Source organism: Cryptotermes secundus, unplaced genomic scaffold (genome assembly GCF_002891405.2).
Source record: "Cryptotermes secundus unplaced genomic scaffold, Csec_1.0 scaffold715, whole genome shotgun sequence".
Classification (NCBI taxonomy): Eukaryota; Metazoa; Arthropoda; class Insecta; order Blattodea; family Kalotermitidae; genus Cryptotermes; species Cryptotermes secundus.
This window is the reverse complement of record NW_019724597.1, coordinates 383,642-403,839: the sequence shown is the minus strand read 5'-3', so window position 1 is coordinate 403,839 and position 20,198 is coordinate 383,642. Positions and strand designations below refer to the sequence as shown.

The 20,198-nt window shown below is 42.6% G+C and overlaps 1 protein-coding gene across 7 annotated transcripts in view; it reads left to right on the top strand.

Moving 5' to 3' along the window:
* Positions 1-14,361: 14,361 nt before the first annotated feature.
* The window catches only part of LOC111862400 (vacuolar protein sorting-associated protein 8 homolog), an 83,003-nt gene continuing 77,166 nt past the window's right edge, over positions 14,362-20,198 (top strand). For 6 of the 7 annotated variants that reach the window (XR_004512794.1, XR_002842424.2, XR_002842425.2 and 3 more), the window contains exons 1-2: positions 14,486-14,660; positions 17,499-17,630. Coding sequence is in view for 3 of the 7 variants with exons in the window: in XM_033750650.1 (XP_033606541.1) it covers positions 14,580-14,660; positions 17,499-17,630 (213 nt within the window). In the remaining 4 variants the exon portion in view is untranslated. Of the gene's footprint in view, positions 14,458-14,485; positions 14,661-17,498; positions 17,631-20,198 lie in introns of those variants that run through there. The other variant, XM_033750651.1, reaches the window with a different exon arrangement.

Here is a 20,198-nt window from a genome sequence, read left to right as displayed (position 1 = left end):
ATGATAATCTGCGACATTAATCCAGATAGCTCGTAAAACGATGCACTACGGGACAGACAGTAGGAGTTCGAATCCCGACAGAGACGTAATTTCTCTTCACTTTACCAAGTCCATAACATCTGTGGGACCCTGGTAAAATGTCGTTGCGTGTGAGCTGACCTCTCACTTGCATCTAGTGCTTCCATGGGATGTGGACAAACGCACTTTGTGCGTTGGGTCTAAACTGAAACTGTCCAGACAGAAGGTATAATTGTTCCTGTGCTCAATTAATTAAGCACCACGTCATTAAGACGTTCTGGAGAGTTGAGGAGCTTCACCTCAGTACTAAATGGGGATGAATGGTCAGCTTCACGCCCCGGCCACTTTACTCCCAGGGAAAGAGCCCTCGATCCCTATTTTATAGGAGACTGGGTACGCCCCAGAGCCAGTCGGGATGCTGTGGAGTAGAGAAAAATTTCCCTACCCTATCGAGAATCGAACCCCGGCCGTCCAGCCCGTAGACCGTCGCTATATCGACTGAGCTATCCTGGCTCCTATATGGAAACCGCACGCACTGGAGACCCTTCAGTGAGACCTGTCCCTCCTCAGACTCGCTTACCAGTACGATAAAAGTTTGTGCACAAGCCACAAGACCGGATCGAGGTCTTGTCTCAGTTCTAACGGCGCATTTACTTGTAAAAGTAAGTAAGTAAAGGTATCTCTGTAACAGGCCGTGGAAGCCCTAAGGATTGTAAGACTTGAGTTTCCCACATTTTGTAGACAATCGGCTAATAGATGGCGGCAAGGTTGTCAGCCTTATGCGCCGGCCGCCCTTTACCCCCAAGAATATTCCATTACTCGTAATATATCAAATTATACAAGGTTACTGGTAAATAATAGATCGAAAAAGACGTACAAAGAATTGATCATGGTCCATTTTCAGGTATTGTCCTAGCCTGTATATGGAGATAATATTAAAGACAAAGGTGTGCCCGTGCTTAATTAAGCACCACACTGAACAGGTTCTCTGGTGGTAAAGCTACAGGCTTGTATTCGAGACATCCTTGGTTCGAATCTCAGTCTAGACACCGGCTACACTGATTGAGGTGTTTGATGCTTCTCTTCAGTCCCTACAGGAAAATTCCCCGATCGTGGACCTACTCGTATACGCCAAGACCACTTCCTTACAGATCCATTCCAATTCATCGCTCATTCCTCCAGCCGATGCTGCATACTCTTCATTCAGAAGGGATTGTAAAACAGCCAGAGACAAATTAAGTATCACGTCATGATGACGTATGGGGACTGGAGGGACAGCCCCACGCATTCTTAACCTCATCTCTAAGTTGACGTGATGGGTCAGCTTCACGTCCCGGCTATTTTATTCCCCCAAAATAATCCCCGGTACCCACTGTACAGGAAGCTGTGAGCGACTCAGAGCCAGTCTGGACGCTACTGAACCGGGTCGGCCAGCCCGTAAGCTGCATTATAATACCGACTGAATTGCCCGAGGTTACTGGGGAAATCCATTAAAACCGTCAGTTAGGACACACTGGGACCCGGGACCATTCGGGTGCTACCCGCTGGGACGCGACGCTCGATGTAGCCGAGTCCTGCGTCGCGGTCTCGTCGAGGTCTGGCGCTGTCCAGTCTGGTAGGTGGATAGCAGAATACTACCTCCATTTTCAGGACTGAATACCAAAACGAAGATCTCCTTGATCAGTAAATATTGATACAGCTACCAAACAGACTCCTAGCGATGGAATCCCCGAAGTTCATAGCCTTTTAACACAAAGACCCACCGCTGAATCTGATCTACCCTCAGTTCAAACTTCACTCTCCCATTCTATGCCTTCCTTCTAGAAGCAGTTGTTTTGTTTCGGCACTCGTTCTACATATCCAGCCCATCGAATGTCCTCTGTGATCATGTCTGCCTCTCTGTACATCTGTCTACTGTGGTACAATACCGGCGCCTAAATCATAGGACAAGTTGCTTTTAGCCTACTACCCTTATTTTGAAGAAATAAAGGCAGGTTTATGCAATCACCACGATGTCTTTGTATCCCCCTGTCAACTCTTCAATGGCTGAACCAGTCTTTATAAAATTTAGTATGTATACCGTAGAACCTGAGCCCATCTCAACGACGTACTTTATAAATCCCTCCCATCAGTCTGTGTGTCTGTATTTGTATCCCGCTATTGTTGCTAGGCAACGGCTCCGTAAAAACGTTACCGCTGCAACAATAGAAGAGTTGTTGGACTTGACGTTGTCTATGCGGTCTCGTTTCATATCGAATGAAAGTAGGCGCTTAGTTTTTCCCAGAACTTCCTCTTTAAATTCGGCATTAGGAAATTTCATTTAAAATTTGTCGGGCAATCCCGATTTGCAGCCATACTGATCCATAAAAAGTCAGGTTTTCACAAGGTCATAAACGAACCTATTCACATATGTCATAAACTGTTAATCCAGTTTTAGCGAAATGTAACATTCCTCTTCAGTCGAATTCATGGACAGTATTGTACCCTGAAAGAGACTGTTCACCCTCGCACCTTATGAGAAGCCCAGACTGCTTCAGATTCAGGAGGTCTCGTGTTCAACTCTCGTCCCGAACGTTGGCTATAGTGACTGAGTCCCTCCAGGAAAATGCCGCTTCCCGCCGCTTCACTCCCGCCACATCCGCTCAGTAAACAGCCCATCATTTGACGCTGTGCAGATGAGCCACGAGAAGATGCGGTCCACTGAAGGCAACCCTGTGATAACCTTCGACCTATAGTGGCGTGTTGTGTTATCAGTCAACTGCCCTCGCCTCTGTATGAAGACTTCACCTCCCTGTGCGTCTTTCTCGAGCCAGTCACATGAGGCTCTCCGTCCGGCGAGGGAGTAACACTTGACAGCGCCAGTCTCTTGAGGTTAGGACCGTCACAGGCAGCAATCAGCCCGTTCTTGTCCTGATCGGTGACGCGGACATTTCAGAGTCCAAGCGTAAGCAAGGAGGAGGTTGCTCTGCTCGCCGCCTGCTTCTTCTTCGACTCCGAAAGTGAAGGCAGTATGTTCTTCCGAAACGTCGTTGAATTTCTACCAGGCTACAGATCTCAGAGGACAATACCATTCACAGTTACCGCACCGCTGTGGGTACCTGAGACCAAACAAGGGCAGAAATGTGTTTCTTCGCTAACTCCGGCTTCATTCTCAACGTTTTGAAGTCAAAAGTGCAGACAAATGATTAAAGATCCACTTCCTTCCGCCGTCAAACAGACTGCGTCTCCATCACGAGGACCAATCGACTAATGCCGTGCAGAGAAATAATTACTGTTTATGCTGAGGATCGCTGATCACAGTGGCCGCGAGTTCTAAGAAATGAAATGTCTTCTCTCGCTCGAACATTGGGATCTTGGATTCGAATCCCACTCAAAGAGTGGGTCTTTGCGTGTAGGTAGCGGCCTTGCGACGGGCTGATCCCCCGTCAGAGGACTCCTACTGACTGTCTAATACTGTGAAACGAAGGGTTTCACGCATGCCTATGCTCCAAGTGGGAGCAATAGGAATCAAGATAGATAGATAGACAGACAAACAGATAGAGACAGAAAGATAGATAGCTAGACAGACAGACAGACAAACAGGTAGACAGACAAACAGATAGATATATAGATACTGAAGATCGCAAGAAACGCATAAATATAACGCGTGGGCAAATAGAATGAATAGTCGAGCAAGTGTTACATACAACGAAGAGTGTGTTTTAGACGGCGAAGCAGGTCTCCATGTGCTTTCTGTCTGTATCTGTCCACAAAAAGAACTGAGATCATGCAGAGACAGATCTTGTTGGATGTGACGCTGTGTAGTCCGTTACAAGTCAAAGGATTTACGTCGACTTTAAACGAACTGTACGGCGGCATATCTCTTCTTAAGCAGGACTGTGAGAACTTCAAACCTACATAGTGAAACATAATTTTGGAAAAGAAAACAAAAAAAGCAAAAATCAAAATGATAAACAAAAAATATTATTCCGCCTTGTTGCTTCGACGTCTGAGACGTGGTGCCTCATTCCAGGGGAAGAAGGTAGGCAGGAGCCGTTTGGGTACAGGGATCTGAGAGGAGGCAAGTGATAAGAGGCTCGGGAAAGTTGCACATGTAACAGGTTAACTCTGCAAATACAGAAGAAATGTAGAACGCATGAGGACATGGCTAGCGAATCCAATAACGTTACTATGCAACGGCGCTGTAAACACGCCTTCCCAACAATAGACTGTGTGTTCTGTGTGGTCCGTGCAAAGTGGTTATAAAGAAGAGTGCAGTTGAGGCCCTTCAGTGACAGTCCCCCGTGTGGAGGCGGGGTCGAATACCTCCATCGTGACCCTGCGAGTCGTAGGAGGCGACGAAAAGGGAAGTCTCAAATCTGAGACAGTAAAATATGGTCGCGAGTCTCAAGGGACTCGGACGCGAGAAAAACTGCGCTGGCAAGGGCCAGCAGCATATATAGAAGACAGACCCGTCCTCTCGTCAGAGAGGGCGCCCCACAAAAGCAAGACCGTAAATGTCAAACAGTAATAAATATCTGGTCATGAGCCCCAGATGGGCCTCGACACCAAGACTTACTGACTGACTGACCGTCAGTCGCAATGTGACTTCGACTTCGAGGCCCTTCAGTGAAATGAGCCGAGTTTCGAGACGCCAGCCTGCCAGGACATGAGCTTGGGAACAAAGAAATTGATGGCCCATATGTGGCCGAAACATGTAGTAGCAAGAACGACGAATGTATATAGTTAATGACATTTTAAAACATTTAACAAACACTTTTAGTGGATTAAATATATTTTAGTGTTCTTTTAAGAAAGATGAATTTGGTGCATTATAGACAGAATATTCTACAATTTTAAAAATGGTGCTCCAATGCAACAGGGTGCTGAAATACTAAGAGGAACCGAACTGAGTTGTCAGCTACAGAATAATGGCAAGGAAGGAATTTGGATGCGAGAAGATTTCATGCGTGATATGAAATTATAATGAGACTGTTATAAATCCGTTGCTAGGATACGACTATTGAAGACTGAGAACCCTAGTGCGTATGCAACGGTGAACTGAAAAGTGTGTAAATCAGCGAGAACGCTGTCTTGCCTCTAGTTCCAAGTTGTGTGTATAAGGTGTCAATAAATTCAATCATCCAATCCGAAATCCCGTCTATAGTAACTAGTACACGTGACAATATTCCGCTCTCTTCGAGTTGTCTCTGTCAAGAGAACGCTGTGACCTGCAGATCTCGACTCGTGCCTTGCTTCGCCCCGAAGGCCTCTAGGTTTTCTGGCAACACTTCCTCAACCGTACAGGTTACTTCCTACAAAGTGGGCATGAAGTCCAGGTATGCTGTATAGTATCGGTGATTCTAATGAAGGCAACAAACAGCATGGCACTCATACTGACTGTGACGTTATGACCGCCCGGCATGACACTTGACTGCGACTCGGAAGGAAGTGGTAACGGAGTACTTCAATGTGCCTTGCCGGTACTGCTTGGAGAGGCTTGAAAATGCCACGCAAAACCTACGCCAAGGCAGTCTTTCCCCGAACCAGGCATCTAACCCAGAATCTTGTAAGCACAGAGGAGGGATATTAACCGCTTCTTCGCGACGTTAGGCTGTAAGTCCTTCCGACCCAGAGGGGCTAAAATAACGACGATTCACGACAAGGAATGTCCGTTCATATTCTCTATAGACAATAGACCTGCAGATGCTTTAGGTACTCTGTCCTGTAAACCTAGCAATTTTGGGCAAAGGACTAGGAAAGTGATAAATGAGGCGAAGTGAAGTTGGGATGGAAATAATTAAAAAGAAAAAAATTGCAGTGAAGTGAAGTAAATGACATTACGCATCCATGACTGTTGGTTTCCTTTTGTTTGTGTTTTGGGTGTTGTATTCTTTTTATTCTCTCTCTCTGTAATTGTTGTTGTATTTGTTGTAGTTGTTTGTATTTCTCCGTAATTGTTGTAGTTGTTAATCGTATTTAGTTTGTATTCATTGTGGTAGGATGTCCTTGTTGTTGTTGTATTTGCTGCAGTTGTTTGTATTTCTCTGTATTTGTTGTAGTTGTTAATCGTATTTGGTTTGTATTCACTGTGGTAGGATGTCCTTATTGTTGTGTTTTGTGTATTGTGTTTTGTTTGAACGTGTTGTCACTTAGTGTAATGTGTGTTACTTGTCTGTTGTGTCCTATTGTGTACTACTGCCACCGGGCTAAAAGCCAATTGCAGTATAATAAATAATATATATATATACTATATAAAATCGTATTGATGGTGCTTGGCGTTATGGGAACACAGTGCACCGATAGACCTTTGCACAGACTGCTTGCTAATGATATTCATTTTGTATGTACAAACAGCTGCCAACACAGTCTCTCTGTCGGTTAATGAAAAAAACCCGTGTTTTGTATTTTTTTCAAAACAGGATGGTTTGACTGGGTCGTAAATATGAAGCCCCAGTGTCTCCACACTTGTTTCATTCACCGGTGACAGTTCGGAATGCTGTACATTATCTGCCTTAGAGCCGCAGCCCTATGCAGGCACGAGGTGTTCAACCGAGGCAGAAATGAAGACAAATTACCATATGATCAAGTCAAGGAGGATGAGGCGGACACGGCATTTAGCACACATGGGAATCAGAATGATTGTAGGGTTTGGGTGGGAAAGCCAGAAGGAACGAGACCACTAAGAAGACATAAATGAAGGTGGAAGGATAATATTAAGATGTATCTTGGATGGGATGGAGCGGTGTGGGCTGGATTGATCTGACTCAGGACAGAGATCAGTGGAGGGCTCTTGTGAACACAGCGATGAATCTACTGGTTCCATAAAATGTTGGGAATTTCTTCAATAGGCGCACAACTGGAGGCTTCTTAAGAAGTGCTCAGCTCCATGGAGAAGTGCAGAACCTCGACACGAGATGGAAATATGTCATCAGCTCAAGCAGCTGTCATTTCACCACCCCCTCTCCGATACCCACTGGATAGAAGAGTGGATGGCACCCAGACCTGCTTAGACGTCTTCACCAAACAAGTTAGGAAACTTAAGCATAGCGTCTTCGTTATGTTACTGCCAGTTCGTGAAAAATAACTTTTTTTTTTTTAAATGCCACCTCCTGAGATACAGCGCAGTGTAGTCGGTATGTGGACAGACGTTTCGGTGGAACGTATCACCTCCATCTTCAGGATCGAAACTCAGCCGAACAAGAAACCACCGAGAGCAGGTGACTAGGCACAACGATCCGTAGCTTCTCGAATCGTCGACTATGTCGTTGAGTAGCATCTCCATAGAGGAACACTATGTAAGATTTGAGGTTCTCACTATTTTGGAGACGCAAAGGATAGCCATGACTCCGTGTCCAGTTTACTGGCGCAGTGCACGACGTCCCGACAGCCTGACTGCAAAGTCGGGGTTCGAACACTGTTTCACTAGCGCGTGCCAATACTGTTCGGGGTGATGTACAATATAATAAAGTTCTGCTAAGCGAAATGAATATTTTAATAAGAAACAGAGAGTGTGGCCCCCAACTGTACGCCCTACGAGTAACAGACCATGGAGGCTCACAGGTCTGTGAGACGTCGAGGCTTCCACATTTTCAAAATAATCAGCTCATAAATGGCGGTGACGTTGTCAGCCTGACGCGCCTGCCGGCCGCCCTTTACCCCCACGAAGATTCCTGGTACTCATTTCTGTTAGAGGCTGAGTCGACCTCAAGGCCATAGTGCGGCTTGAAGGATTAGGTCAATTGAAAAATCCAGTGACCTCATCCGAAATGGAATCCGCGACCCTGCGGCTTGTAGCACAGTGCCTCAACCAACTACGCTACCGCAGGCCCTCTTGTCTTACGGTTTCGTATCTAAACTCTTGTATAAATTTCCACTTCAATTGCACCCAACTTCATGAAATTGAAGAGCACGAGGACCCCCTGTGTAAAACATTATCATAACCGGTCCCACGGTTGTCGAGTTAAAAGATTACAAGGCACAGAAATTTATTTTGCTTAAAAGACTTGCTAAAGAAGCAGATCTATAACGTGCTGGGCAAACAAAAAAAACGCCCGTTTCATTTTTCTGTGCAACTTCCGTCCGTAACATATTTCGTTCCGATAGATGCTTAGCGAGTTAGGCTTAACATGCTCCGAAGGCTTCATGAAGAGTGTCCGTTACTGTATAACGATTTTCATAAAAATCTGAATGCACCAACAAAGCTCAGTAGAACTCCGAAGTATCAAATTTCATTAAAATCCCTTAAATGGTTCTGAATCCGTTACATGCGAACAAACATAAATGAAGCAGCTGTTAGGCGTATTTCTGTAGCTTTTCTTTTTGAACGTGCCACAAAAAACCTACACCTATAGCGAATTCAGCCTCAACACTCTCTAGGGACAAATTGTGAAAACAGAGATACACCTCTGATCAGATATTAGTGTGTGTGTTCGTATGATCATGAATAATCGGCTCGTTTTTCCTAAGAGCTATCGGAACCGATGAAGGGCCATTTATTTAAACATCGACTTCATAAATAGTCGGCATATACCCACTTCAGACACATCTTCTTATAGATAATTATTCGATGTCATCACGAAATCGGACGCCAGATCTACAATTCAGCTTACCTCGATGCCGCTACTTTGTGGCGAGGGCCGTCATTAGTTAAAAAAGTAAATCGCAGTCACTATATACGTCTTCTGAAACTCTACATTGTGCTCACACGCGTATGTATGGATCTGGTACCATTCTTCCATTACTCAGGAATTATTTCCCTTGCAATGCCTGTCCGTTCACATGGCCGCAAGCAATAATTCAGGAGCCAGTGAACGAATTTTGATGAAATTTGTTATTAAGGGGATTGCTAAACTTTATCGACAACTTAAAAGTTCCGGTTAAAGTAGGACAACAATACTAGACAATTTATATTGTGGCGTATAGACCGGTTGCTAAGCAGTGACTCGGTAAACAGCGGCCATTTCTAGGCAATGCCCACAATAATAGAACGGTGTTTCTATGTAGTCCGCGCCGTTCCAACTGCTACGCAACGGCGCAGAAAACACAATTCTACAACATAAGAGGGGCTGTGTTTTCTGCGTGATCCTTGCCGAGGAGTTATCTACAAGACAATTTTATATCGCCCCGCCATAACGAAGGGATGACGAGGGCTCCTGCAGGGACATGCACGAAGCGTCAAGCCATGTAATGGAGCCGTACAAACACGTAGAGCCCAAAATGACCGCACAGGAAACCCTCGCTTATCCGGTTACAGTGAACCAGGATCGAAATATGAAAAATGCTGTTAACAGTTGAGTACGTACTTTAAAACACACATGGCATTTAGGAAGGCAGATGAGTCACATGTCTGTTCAGACAAAACTTGAGACAGTTTCTTCAAACACGCATTATTACAAGTAGTTACTATAGGATTCTGACGATAGAGTAATGCGTACTGATATGTTGGGTTTTTGGACTTTATCCATCGTCCTGGTTTTTAAGATAACAAATAAAACCACGACGTTTCGGAAACTGGATCTGTTTCCGTCCTCAGGTGAAGGAAAACACCTATTCAGTTGGGTCCCTTAGAAAGAGCTAGCCTCAATCACTGGATTCACCTGAGGACGGAAACAGATCCAGTTTCCGAAACGTCGTGGTTTTATTTGTTATCTTAAAAACCAGGACGATGGATAAAGTCCAAAAACCCAACATATCAGTACGCATTATTACGTTCAAAAGGAAGCACAACTTCTGAGTCTTCTATCGATAAATAAATGTTTTGTCTTCTATAGTTTATAAATAAAGGCCCTACAGTGATACCTTTATTTATTTTCTAATGCATTACTTATATCACTAAATTTGTCATTTGTTTGTGTTCTAAGATTTTGGCTTGTAGGGCTACGTTTTGCTTCACTAATCTGGATTATCACTTAATCTGAATGATCTCTCTTCCTCCCACAATTTAAACCGGAATGGCGAGGGTTTATTGTGTTTAATTCTTAAACTAACGAAGTCATGTTCGAGAGGCTAACAGTCCTGCTGCATATTCAGGAGTTCTCATCTTCATATCTCTGTCCGGAAATCGCCTATCGCGGTTTTCCTGAAACACTCGAGACAAATGCCGGGCTAGTACCTCACATTACTCTACGGTCGCTCTCGTCGACAACTAATCAATCCGTTACTAGTTCAATTAGTATACACCAACAGCCTCAGCTACTGACAGCGTTGTTAAATAAGCAATTAATAAATACGCAGTTTCAGTAACTCAGAAGTACTGAAATATTGTAGGAAGTTCATAAACTATTCTTTTTTTGACAGCCCGATGTTTATTGACTAATGTATGAGTCATAATTCTGTGCGATTACTCCTATAGATAGGTGGGTGTTTATTTAACCGCGCCTTTTCAACTGCGCTTGTTGTACAGTCCGGTGCATAATGTGAGTGCTGCATATCCAGTTTCATCAGAACCACCAATGGGCCTATTATGCAACAGACGCTTCCGCTGTACGACAGACAGTGACTCCATGAGCGCCCTACATGACGGTACTACCTGGAGAGACTGAGGAAAAGCATGAAACAATGCTAGGATAACCGGCATACGGGCAGATAATCAAACCCATAATTTACCGAATACGAAGAAGCAGTGCTGCTCACTCCATGTCGATGTGTTGACATCAAAGCCAGTGACTTAAAACACTCTAATACGTTCCACGAAAGCTGCCCTGTGAACGACAGTGAGCAGTTTGGTTACGTGCCCGTAAACATTCCTTTAATTATTAAACATGCGGGCCATGTATGCTATCAAGTATATTTTTAAATCCAGTAAGGCTAAATATAATCTATATTCTTTAGGACGTCACCGCATCGATAAACCACTGGAAAAGTGGCAGTAAAATAACCTTTCTTTGCGCTTAATTATCACATACCACAACGTACAATTCTCTCCGGCAAACAAGTTTCATTTGCCCTCTCAAATCATATTTAGTGTATTACAATATATTGTCTTGTGGATTAACTTAACTCTTTAAATACTGGGAGAGAGTCAAACTTACTTTGCGACTGGCTGTCTATCGACAATCACTTCATCTTAGCGCCAAGCCCCTTTAGGATCACGACCAGAGTTTTCTCACGAGTGGCTGCCTACCGCCGATCGGTTCGTATGGGCGCCAAGTCCCTTGAGGATCGCGACCAGAGATTTGTTTTTTCATCGTGTCTATAATTCCTTCAAAATGATCCATAAACATCCAGTCCGTACCTCACAGGAAACACATTACGTCTCCGCTACAAAGCCCAACCATTTAATGCTGTTTGTGAGAATCATACCGAACACATGAATACACTGTTTGGGCAGAATGCAGAGTTTTAGCATGTTAAAGCAGGTGGTACACAGGATTTAAAGGGTTAATCCATAATTTTCTAGGAAACTGGGAACAGTTCCAATCTGAAAGAATGCTATAGCCACAACAATCTGTATAATTTCGTTGCAGCTGTGACTGATATAACGACGCTGTTAGTATGGGAGCCGCCAAGATTTTTTTTTTCCAGGGAGGTTGGGGGGAGGAGGGCAGCCGGGAAACCTGCTAACCACAGACTTACGTTCAAACCGTTTGAGGCCACTTTACTTATCGCCCTTGAATATTCAGGGTAGGCAAATACTTTTTCTTTTTTGTAAGCCTGTAATTTTTGGTATTACTATCTGGTACATTTTCTTTCTCAAGTTTGATTTTCTCATAATATCCAGGTGGGGGCCAGACGTCCGGCTTGACCCTTCCCGGCGGCGCTCGTGACTACAAGAGTTAATTAATTATGGTGTAGGCCAGTGGTTCTCAAACTTTTTACCTCTGAGCCCCCCCTGACAAGAGAAAATACTCTCAGGCCCCCAGCCTGTTTTTTTTATCAAAATAGAAGTCATGGTATGTTTGACGTTTAATTCAGTTTATTTTGTGTTTTTCTACATACTATTTAGCAGTTTTCTTACTCAAACTTAAAGTATCACAACTAGGCCTACAACAGAAATTACTTTTAACACTTGCAATTAACCAAAATATGTTTTGAAATGAAATGATATTTAACTAACAAGTATTTAATTTTCTTCTGCAAAGAAAGTCAAACATTTAAATGTCAAAGTTCAGTGTGATGGATGGGCCTGCTTTTGAGAACAAAGTTTATCAAAACGTGGTGTAATATCAGAAATGGCCACTCTAACTTCTTTAGTGATATTTAGCCTTGAACGATACTTTGACTTTATAGCTGCCAAAGCAGAAAAACCTGTCTTGCATAAGTAAGTTGTTGCGAAAGGGATCAGGATCTTCAATGCTTTTTGGCTCAAAGTTGGGAATTCCGTGCCAATATGTATCCAGAACTCCAGCAAAGACAATTCCTTAAATTTATTTTTTAATGAAGTATCACTAGTGAGATCAATGAGTCGTTCTTGCTCATTTACATTCAGAGATGATGGCCCAGGAGCACTTTTGAATGGATTTTCAATCCAATTAAATTCATCAAAATCATTGCAAAAGTATTTTTCAAAATGAACTTTCGACATTATGAGACGGTCAAGTAGGCAGCTTTTTATGTCCATTGGAAGCACTGGATTATCAGTGTCTTGTACCATTGACACCAGAGTAGGGAACATGTCTACCATGTCACTTTCCATACTGTTTCTCCAGAGCTCTAATTTTCTCATGAATGCCTTTACTTTGTCATTCCAAGAAAGCACAGTTGCCTCATTCCCTTGAAGTGACGTGGTGAGGATATTTAGTTTCTCAAATATATCTGTGAGGTAAGCCATTTTCAATAAAAAAAATCCTTGTTGCTGAAACTGTGCCAGTGAGTGATTTTCCCCATTTAAAAAACAGAACACCTCATGCCTCAGCTTAAACATTCTCTTTAATACCTTGTCTCTTGAAAACCTTCGAGCATCACTACAAAACAACAGAGCAGTGTGTTCGGCACCCATTTCCTCACACGGGGTTTTAAAAAGTCTAGACTTCAGAGGATGCGGCTGCTGCCGAACTATCAACGCTGTCTCTGGCATACGCGTTTTATAATTGCCGGTAAAGAGAATAATTATTAGTTATTTTGAAATTCATGATAATTAAAGCCTGTACTCATCAAAAGTTTTTCTATGTGTATTTTTATTTTTTGTTACTTTTCTACTTGATTTATGGCAGTTTTAATTTTTATCTGTGGGAAAGTATGCTGCGCCCCCCTTTCAAGCCCCCCTGGGGGTCGCGCCTCACAGTTTGAGAACCACTGGTGTAGGCTATTACAAAAAACACACACACATCTAAAACATCTTTGTATTGTCATGGAAATCAGAAGTGGTTGGCACAGGATTAGCCTCATGTGCTGGTTTCGAGAAATTGGAGACTCCTTTCAGCATAAGTCTGTTACAGTTGTCTGACGGAACTTCTCAGCTGTTTAAAGCAGGGTAAGCCTACCCAGTATCGCGACATACAATCTAAACTCGCCACGATGTCAGATACCGATATGGGTTCCACAGTTATTTTTGACTGCACAGGTAGCTCCACTTTGGAAATAATATAATGAATTTACTTCATTTACGTACGTAAAGCTTAATTTTACGTTCACGTAATATGTTTTGACACTGGGCAATAGCACATTATCGACTTCCAGATGTTCATGAAGAGTTGTATGTAAGAATTTGTCTTGTGTGTCATCTTAGTTCGACGTGTATGTAAATGTATTAAAAATCCGAATCTACAAGCTTAAATATCGAAATCTCGGATTTACTTCAGTACACGCCTCCTTACACAGCTGAAAATCTGTAACGAGCTTTGCACATAGTTCTTGTTTCCGTGATGAGTGTCAATACGAATGCGCCTATTTAATCGGTAGATGGACATCTCTGATCTCAGACCATGTATCTAAACCACAGGATTATCATCACGCGTCAGTTATTTTCTAATACATGTCTGCGTAACTAATATAGTAGTCATCCATGTAACAAAACCAAGCAAGTGGCGGGAATGAAACTGTGCGTAACACAGGTTACCTTCGGCGACACTACACAATAGAAATGTCAGCGTGGAAAGAGTTTAGTCTAAAATGGGTTACTTACCCTGTTTATAAGACTTTGAATCGCCACCGATTCTTGACGAGGTCTGGAGACTACCGCCACTAGCTGTCGCGTGTCCTGGCACCTTACCAAACCCCGCGCAACTGGTGGCACACGCCCGCCGAAACTGCAATAGTTCACTCCATGGACTCTCAGAGAGCGCCAATATCAACGTAAGATCCGGTGACATACATTCTGTTTGTGGGGTACCATTTCATACCGAGGATCTCTGTTTCGATATTCAATATCGACCTCCACGAAGTATCGTTTGAAAAGCTTTTGTCGTATATGTATGTAGCAGTATGTAATAAAGGTGGTATGGATGTGGAATGGTTTGTTTTACGGAATGAAGCCGTTTTGGGTGTCAGCCGCGTCAGTTTGGAGTTTCGTCCAGTTTTGTAAGCTCACTCTATCATAGATGATGGCAGGACAGTCATATTTATCGAAAGCGATGCAATAGTCTATAATCTTCTGTGAACATTGTAAATAATCCGTGCTGTAAATGTTGCAATAGTGAAATATGGCGGATACGTCAGTAGGAAACATTAATGATGCATCAGATATTTCAGTGACAGAGTCGCTGAATCTTAATATTGAAGAGGTAATTTAAATTAAGAAAAGCACTATCTGAGGTTGAGTTAATGGATATGCGTTTATGACAGAATGGTCAACCTCCTAAATCACGTAGTTCAGTAGGGGTCACTGGCTGCACATGACAGTGGTGCACATGTAATAATTCACTTTACAAGTCTAGTAGTATTGTAGCAGCAGTGCAATTTAGTGTAAGGGAAAGACAACAGTTGTGTTTCCTGCATAGTATTCACTCCGTGTTTCTCAGTGCCAGCCCCAAATAATTATACTTTTCAAATATTTGTCACATTGAAATTATATCTTCGTTTTTATTTGTTAGAGTATATTCGACTTGAGAGTAGATTCCAAGATGTTTTCAATGGAACATGAAAAACATAAGTGACTGTAAATGATTGTAACCTGATGAATGGCAGGAGGACGACTTCCTCGAAGGATTTGATGATGAGCATCACAGCAGTCTGTACTGGCGGCTATAAAGTAATGGATTGTCAGATTATGTTTTCTGTTTGCCCTCTGTACCATAAGAGCCCAGCATTTATTTTTATATTTATGGGTTATTTAACTGCACCTTCAGTAGCAAAAGTATATAGTGTCTGATGGTAAGGTAATTGATGAATCATAAATTACAAAGGATTTGGAAGGAAGTGGTTATGGCTTTTGCTTGAAAGGACTGAGGAAAACCATGTGAAACCTCAGGGTACCTGGTGCCCTAGCCAAGGTGTAAACCTAGTATCTTCAAAAGAGAGGTCTAGAACGTTGCCTTTAGATTACCTTGTTTGGTGTAGCCTAACAAAATTCAATGTTAGGTCAGGTTAGGTGTAGCAAATGCAGTGAAGAACTAATGGCACTTTTAATATATTTTACTAAAGAAAAAGAGAATAGTATTTTTTATGGTTACAATTGGTTGGTATTGAATGGAACAAAGAGAAGAGGACTGCCTAGCCCATTTTATATCACAGTTTTTCCAAAATAATTTATCTAGTCTGTGGAGGTAACATGCATTTTTCTTGACTTCGCATTTAAAGTCTAAAAGTGAAAACCAGGTAAAATACAGAATATGGTTTCAGTTTCCCACTTACCATGTTTCTGGTCAATATTTTATTTTGTTCCTGCAGTGGTCCTCCCTGATAATGTTAAAAGTATTTAGGTTATGTGAGGTTATGTTATTAGGTTAGCAGAGCTTATAGCAAATCAAAGCGTGCCGCAGTTGTATTAATATGTATCATAACTGAGTTCAGTGTCATTCGTGCAGAAGTGATATTGGACAAGGATTTCAGTTTCTTATCTCAAGAAGATCAGTAAGAACTTAATAACTGTGTAAGCCACAAAGTGGCTCAATGTGTGGTCGGTGATGTTCTGCCAAGTAGCATTATGAGGTCAGTAGATCCTTAGTTTTGTATTGAAGGTAACAGGTGGAATCCTTGTGTCAGACACTTTGCCTGCTGTGGATTGTTAGAACCCCATATTATCACACTGTGACACCTGTTTGATATGCACCTGCCTGCCTTTCTGAAAATGTTGATAATGAGGGGCAATTCTCAGAACTGTTCTGTACCAATATAAGATGCAATTTATGGCAGAAAGGTAGACCAAAAACAGCTGGAGAATGTGAAATGTTTTAAATATTTGGGTAGCTTGTTAACAGATGATGGAAGGTGTACGTGTGAAATTAAATGTAGGATTGCCATGGCAAAAGCTGCATTTAGCAAGAAGAAGAATCTTTTTATCAGCAAATTGGACTTAAGTTTGAGAAAGAAACTAGTGAAATGCTGCATTTGGAGCATTGCTTTGTATGGGGCTGAAACTTGGGCACTTAGGGCAGTAGATCAGAAACACCTGGAAAGCTTCAAAATGTGGTGTTGGAGAAGGATGGAGAAGATCAGTTGGACCGATTATGTGAGAAATGAAGAAGTGTTCAGTGAGCAGAGGAATATCCTACATGAAATAAGAAAACGGAAGGCTAAGTGGATTGGTCATATCTTACGCGGTAACTGCCTTCTAAAAGAAGTTATTGAAGGAAAGATAGAGGGGGTGATAGAAGTGACCAGAAGACGAGGAAGAAGATGTAAGAAGATGCTGGATGACCTTGGGGACAAAAGAGGATATTCTTATTTGAAGGTGAAAGCTCTAGATTGCATCAAGTGGAGGAACTGTTTTGGAAGAGACTGTGGACCTGTCGTCTTGACAGATTACTGTTGAATGAATGAACCCTGAAGATGGAGGCAACCTAGATGGTTCCTATCTACCAGATTGCATAACATCCCAGAAGACTATGTTCATATTGTGCCACGTAGACCTCTTTCTAGGCAACGACCATGAAACAAAGAACAAGACAATGACCATTGCTTGGCAACAGCTTCATAAATACCAGGCAGTATTGGAGTTGTTGCTAGGGAGCTGCCCACGCGCAGCAGTGTAGGTGCTGCTGGAGGTGGTGTTTCCTACAGGTCTGCTCTGAGGCTGCATCACTGCACTGACCAAGTTGAGTTCAGGTAGTTAGCACAGTGGAGTGGAGCGAGTTGGTTGGCAAGTGAGTGAGTGAGTTAGAGGACCGCTGTGGTGAAGCTGGGAGCTGAGGTATGGGGACACTTCGGGAACCCAGAGGAAGGGGAATATCTGTCATTGAACGCTGTTACCAGGCAATGACTGGTGATGATGCAGCAGTTTGAGAAGGCGTAGTATGTGCTGTAGTGAACTGCAGTGCTTTTTAATTAGTGATAGCGCTGTGGTTACTTGTAGTTACAATTTGTAAGTGTTCAGTAAATCCAGTTGCCAGTGCAGACCCCTTCTGTAGTCACTGATACACATGACAGTATACTGAAGTACCTCTCATGCTTCTGATTTTCAGCTTGATGATGCAGAATATGACATTCCCCCAGTTGATTGTACCCCAACACTGGAAAGTATTCTCAATGGTTTGGAAGATCAGACCTCACTCAGTGAAGATGAAATATCCAATTCCATGGTTCCTGCCACAGAAGTGAGTTCGCAGATTTGTAGTAACGTAACACTACAATTGACATGGTTATATACTACAGTAACATGGCCCTCTAACTGATGTGGCTAAACATTTCATTAACATGACTGTAAGTTGTGTAGCCCAGTAAAATGAATCTGCAAGTGCATGGCTGTACAGGACAGTAACATGGCCCTGTAAGTGACATGATTATACGTCTCAGTAACATGGCACTGCAAGTGACATGGTTACACAGCACAATAGCATGATGTCACAAGCACAGCACCTTGATACAACATTGTCACGTGTTTGGGGTTCCGCATGACTAATAATTGTGGATTCGAGACTTGATGATCAGATTTATTTGACATTCGTTCACAATTACACTCAATTATAACAGTTCACACACTTTCTATGTTCTCTCTGACTTCACTTCTGAACTCTGATTATAATTGTTTGGCAGCCGTGATAGCAGACATCGCCTCGAAGAGTACTGTATTTTGTATCTGCAGTAACTGTCTGCCTAAGTACATGTTACCGTGGAAACACTTCCGGTTCCACAGTAACCTATATCCCTAGTCAAGTGTTTCCATGGAAGTGCAAGTATAATAGTCCCATGGTAAGCCATTGTCATGGGAATGTGATCTGTTAATACTTGTTGCCTAGGAAATCAGCTGTTCTGGCTTTCAGACGTCATACTCTATATCACCTTTCATTTCTTTTGCAGGCTATGCTTGCAACATCTACAGCAGGTCTTGCCGTCCTTTCCATGGCTCATTTTTTTTTCTGCGGTGGCGTCTCTCCAACTGCTACCATTGTTCCCTCCTTAAGGGCCCTCATCCCAAGTGGCTCCCTTTTAAGGTTCCAGTCTGTCGAGGTACATCATCATCCAAAGTTTTTCTCCTTCAAACGATGGGTTTAAACAATTCTGAGTGGCTGGTGCCTCCACATTACTGGCTCCTGCTCTGTGTGCAATTTCTTTTTCTGTTTTGCAAGGGATTGACCTCTCCACAGTGTCCAATTCTCATTTGTCTGCAACCCAGCTGTAGATCTGGCAATCCACTTCTCACTCTCCAGTCTGAAGGTCTTACCAAAGATTCGGCTGGCTGTCTTTTTGTTCCTAAGATGCAGCTTCTGTCTAGTGCCTGGATACTTTATTCCCGTGCTTTCCTCTGGATCCACCCATTGTCTCTTCCCAGGCATCCGTTCTCTGGGGGCTCCTCTTGCAGCATTGTTTCTGGTCCGATTTTCCCTGATGAAATCTCCCCTGTGCCATGCCACTCCTGTATGGCAGGTTGTGCTACTACTGGCAATGGTCAGTCTTTTCTGGGATCCACAATATCCCTGGGTCCTTTCCTTCGGCTTCTGGTAGTGCTCCACAGTCAGACTTCAGTCCATACACTGCTGCCTCAGTCTTCTTAGCAGCAATCTGTCAGATTGTCTTGAAATTAGGTATTAGGGACTCTACTGAAACCTGTTGGCACATTTGGGTTTTGGTTAAAGTCGGATGTTAACAATAGACACCTTCCTTCCAAGAAGGCCTGTAGGCCTTCCTGCCTGCAGCTCAAACACAATTCTCAAACTATTTATCAGAAAGAACTATATTAAAATAAAAGTTGTAGAAAAAATTGAGGCCACATTACAGGTTCTTGGTAAGTCTTACAGGTTTCAGGATAATTGCACAATTTGAAGACGTTCTTCTAAAATATGATATAAATTCTGTCCTAAGTATAACAATTTATTGTAGGTCTTTTGTTTTGCCTTCTTCTGCACTACATGTTTCGGCCACAAATGGCCATCATCAGGTGTTTACACTATGTAGCTGTTACACTGCACCCAGTTTAAAATTTAAAAAACCCACAGGTCTTCCCAATTGGCTAACAGGATCTACTTCGCTGATATTTGTCTGATTCGTACATCATCTTTGTCACCCACACACGTCAATTTTGACATTCATGAACTGGCACTTTTGAAATCTTCAGTTCCGATTTAGAAAAGTCCTTTAAAATTTTTCCAATTTTTAAAATTTAAATTTCTCCAAATTTTAAAATTTAAATTTCACAGGGTTATTCGCCCCCACGTCTATAGTGTTGCAGCAGCTACTTCTTGTTTTCAGCACTGTAAGGTGTTATTCTGTGTAAGCTCCCTGTGTGCGTGCTGCTGCTTATCTGCCGCTGCAAAACGAAAGACCTACAACAAATTGTTACACTTAGGACAGAATTTATATCATATATCGTATAGAGTGTAGCAGGATGCTTAAATATAATATTGTAAAAAGTTTTTCTAAGTTGTTATGCTGTACATACATTTCCAGACTTCTTCAGCAGCAGGGTCACAGGTTGGTTGGACTGAGTGAAATGAAGCTTGCTGGTTTCATTCTCTTCTCTTACTGGATAAGATGGGATTCTTTTGATGTGGGTTCACACTGCACATTCCTGTTCAGACTGCATCCATGATATACTAGGGCCAAGTTCACACAGCACTTCAGACTGACTGTACATAGTGAGGATATGTATTCAAAACACCCTGTCCTTATAAGTGACACTCAACAGCTGCTGTGAATTGAAACCTTTGGGATTTAGAGTATGTAAG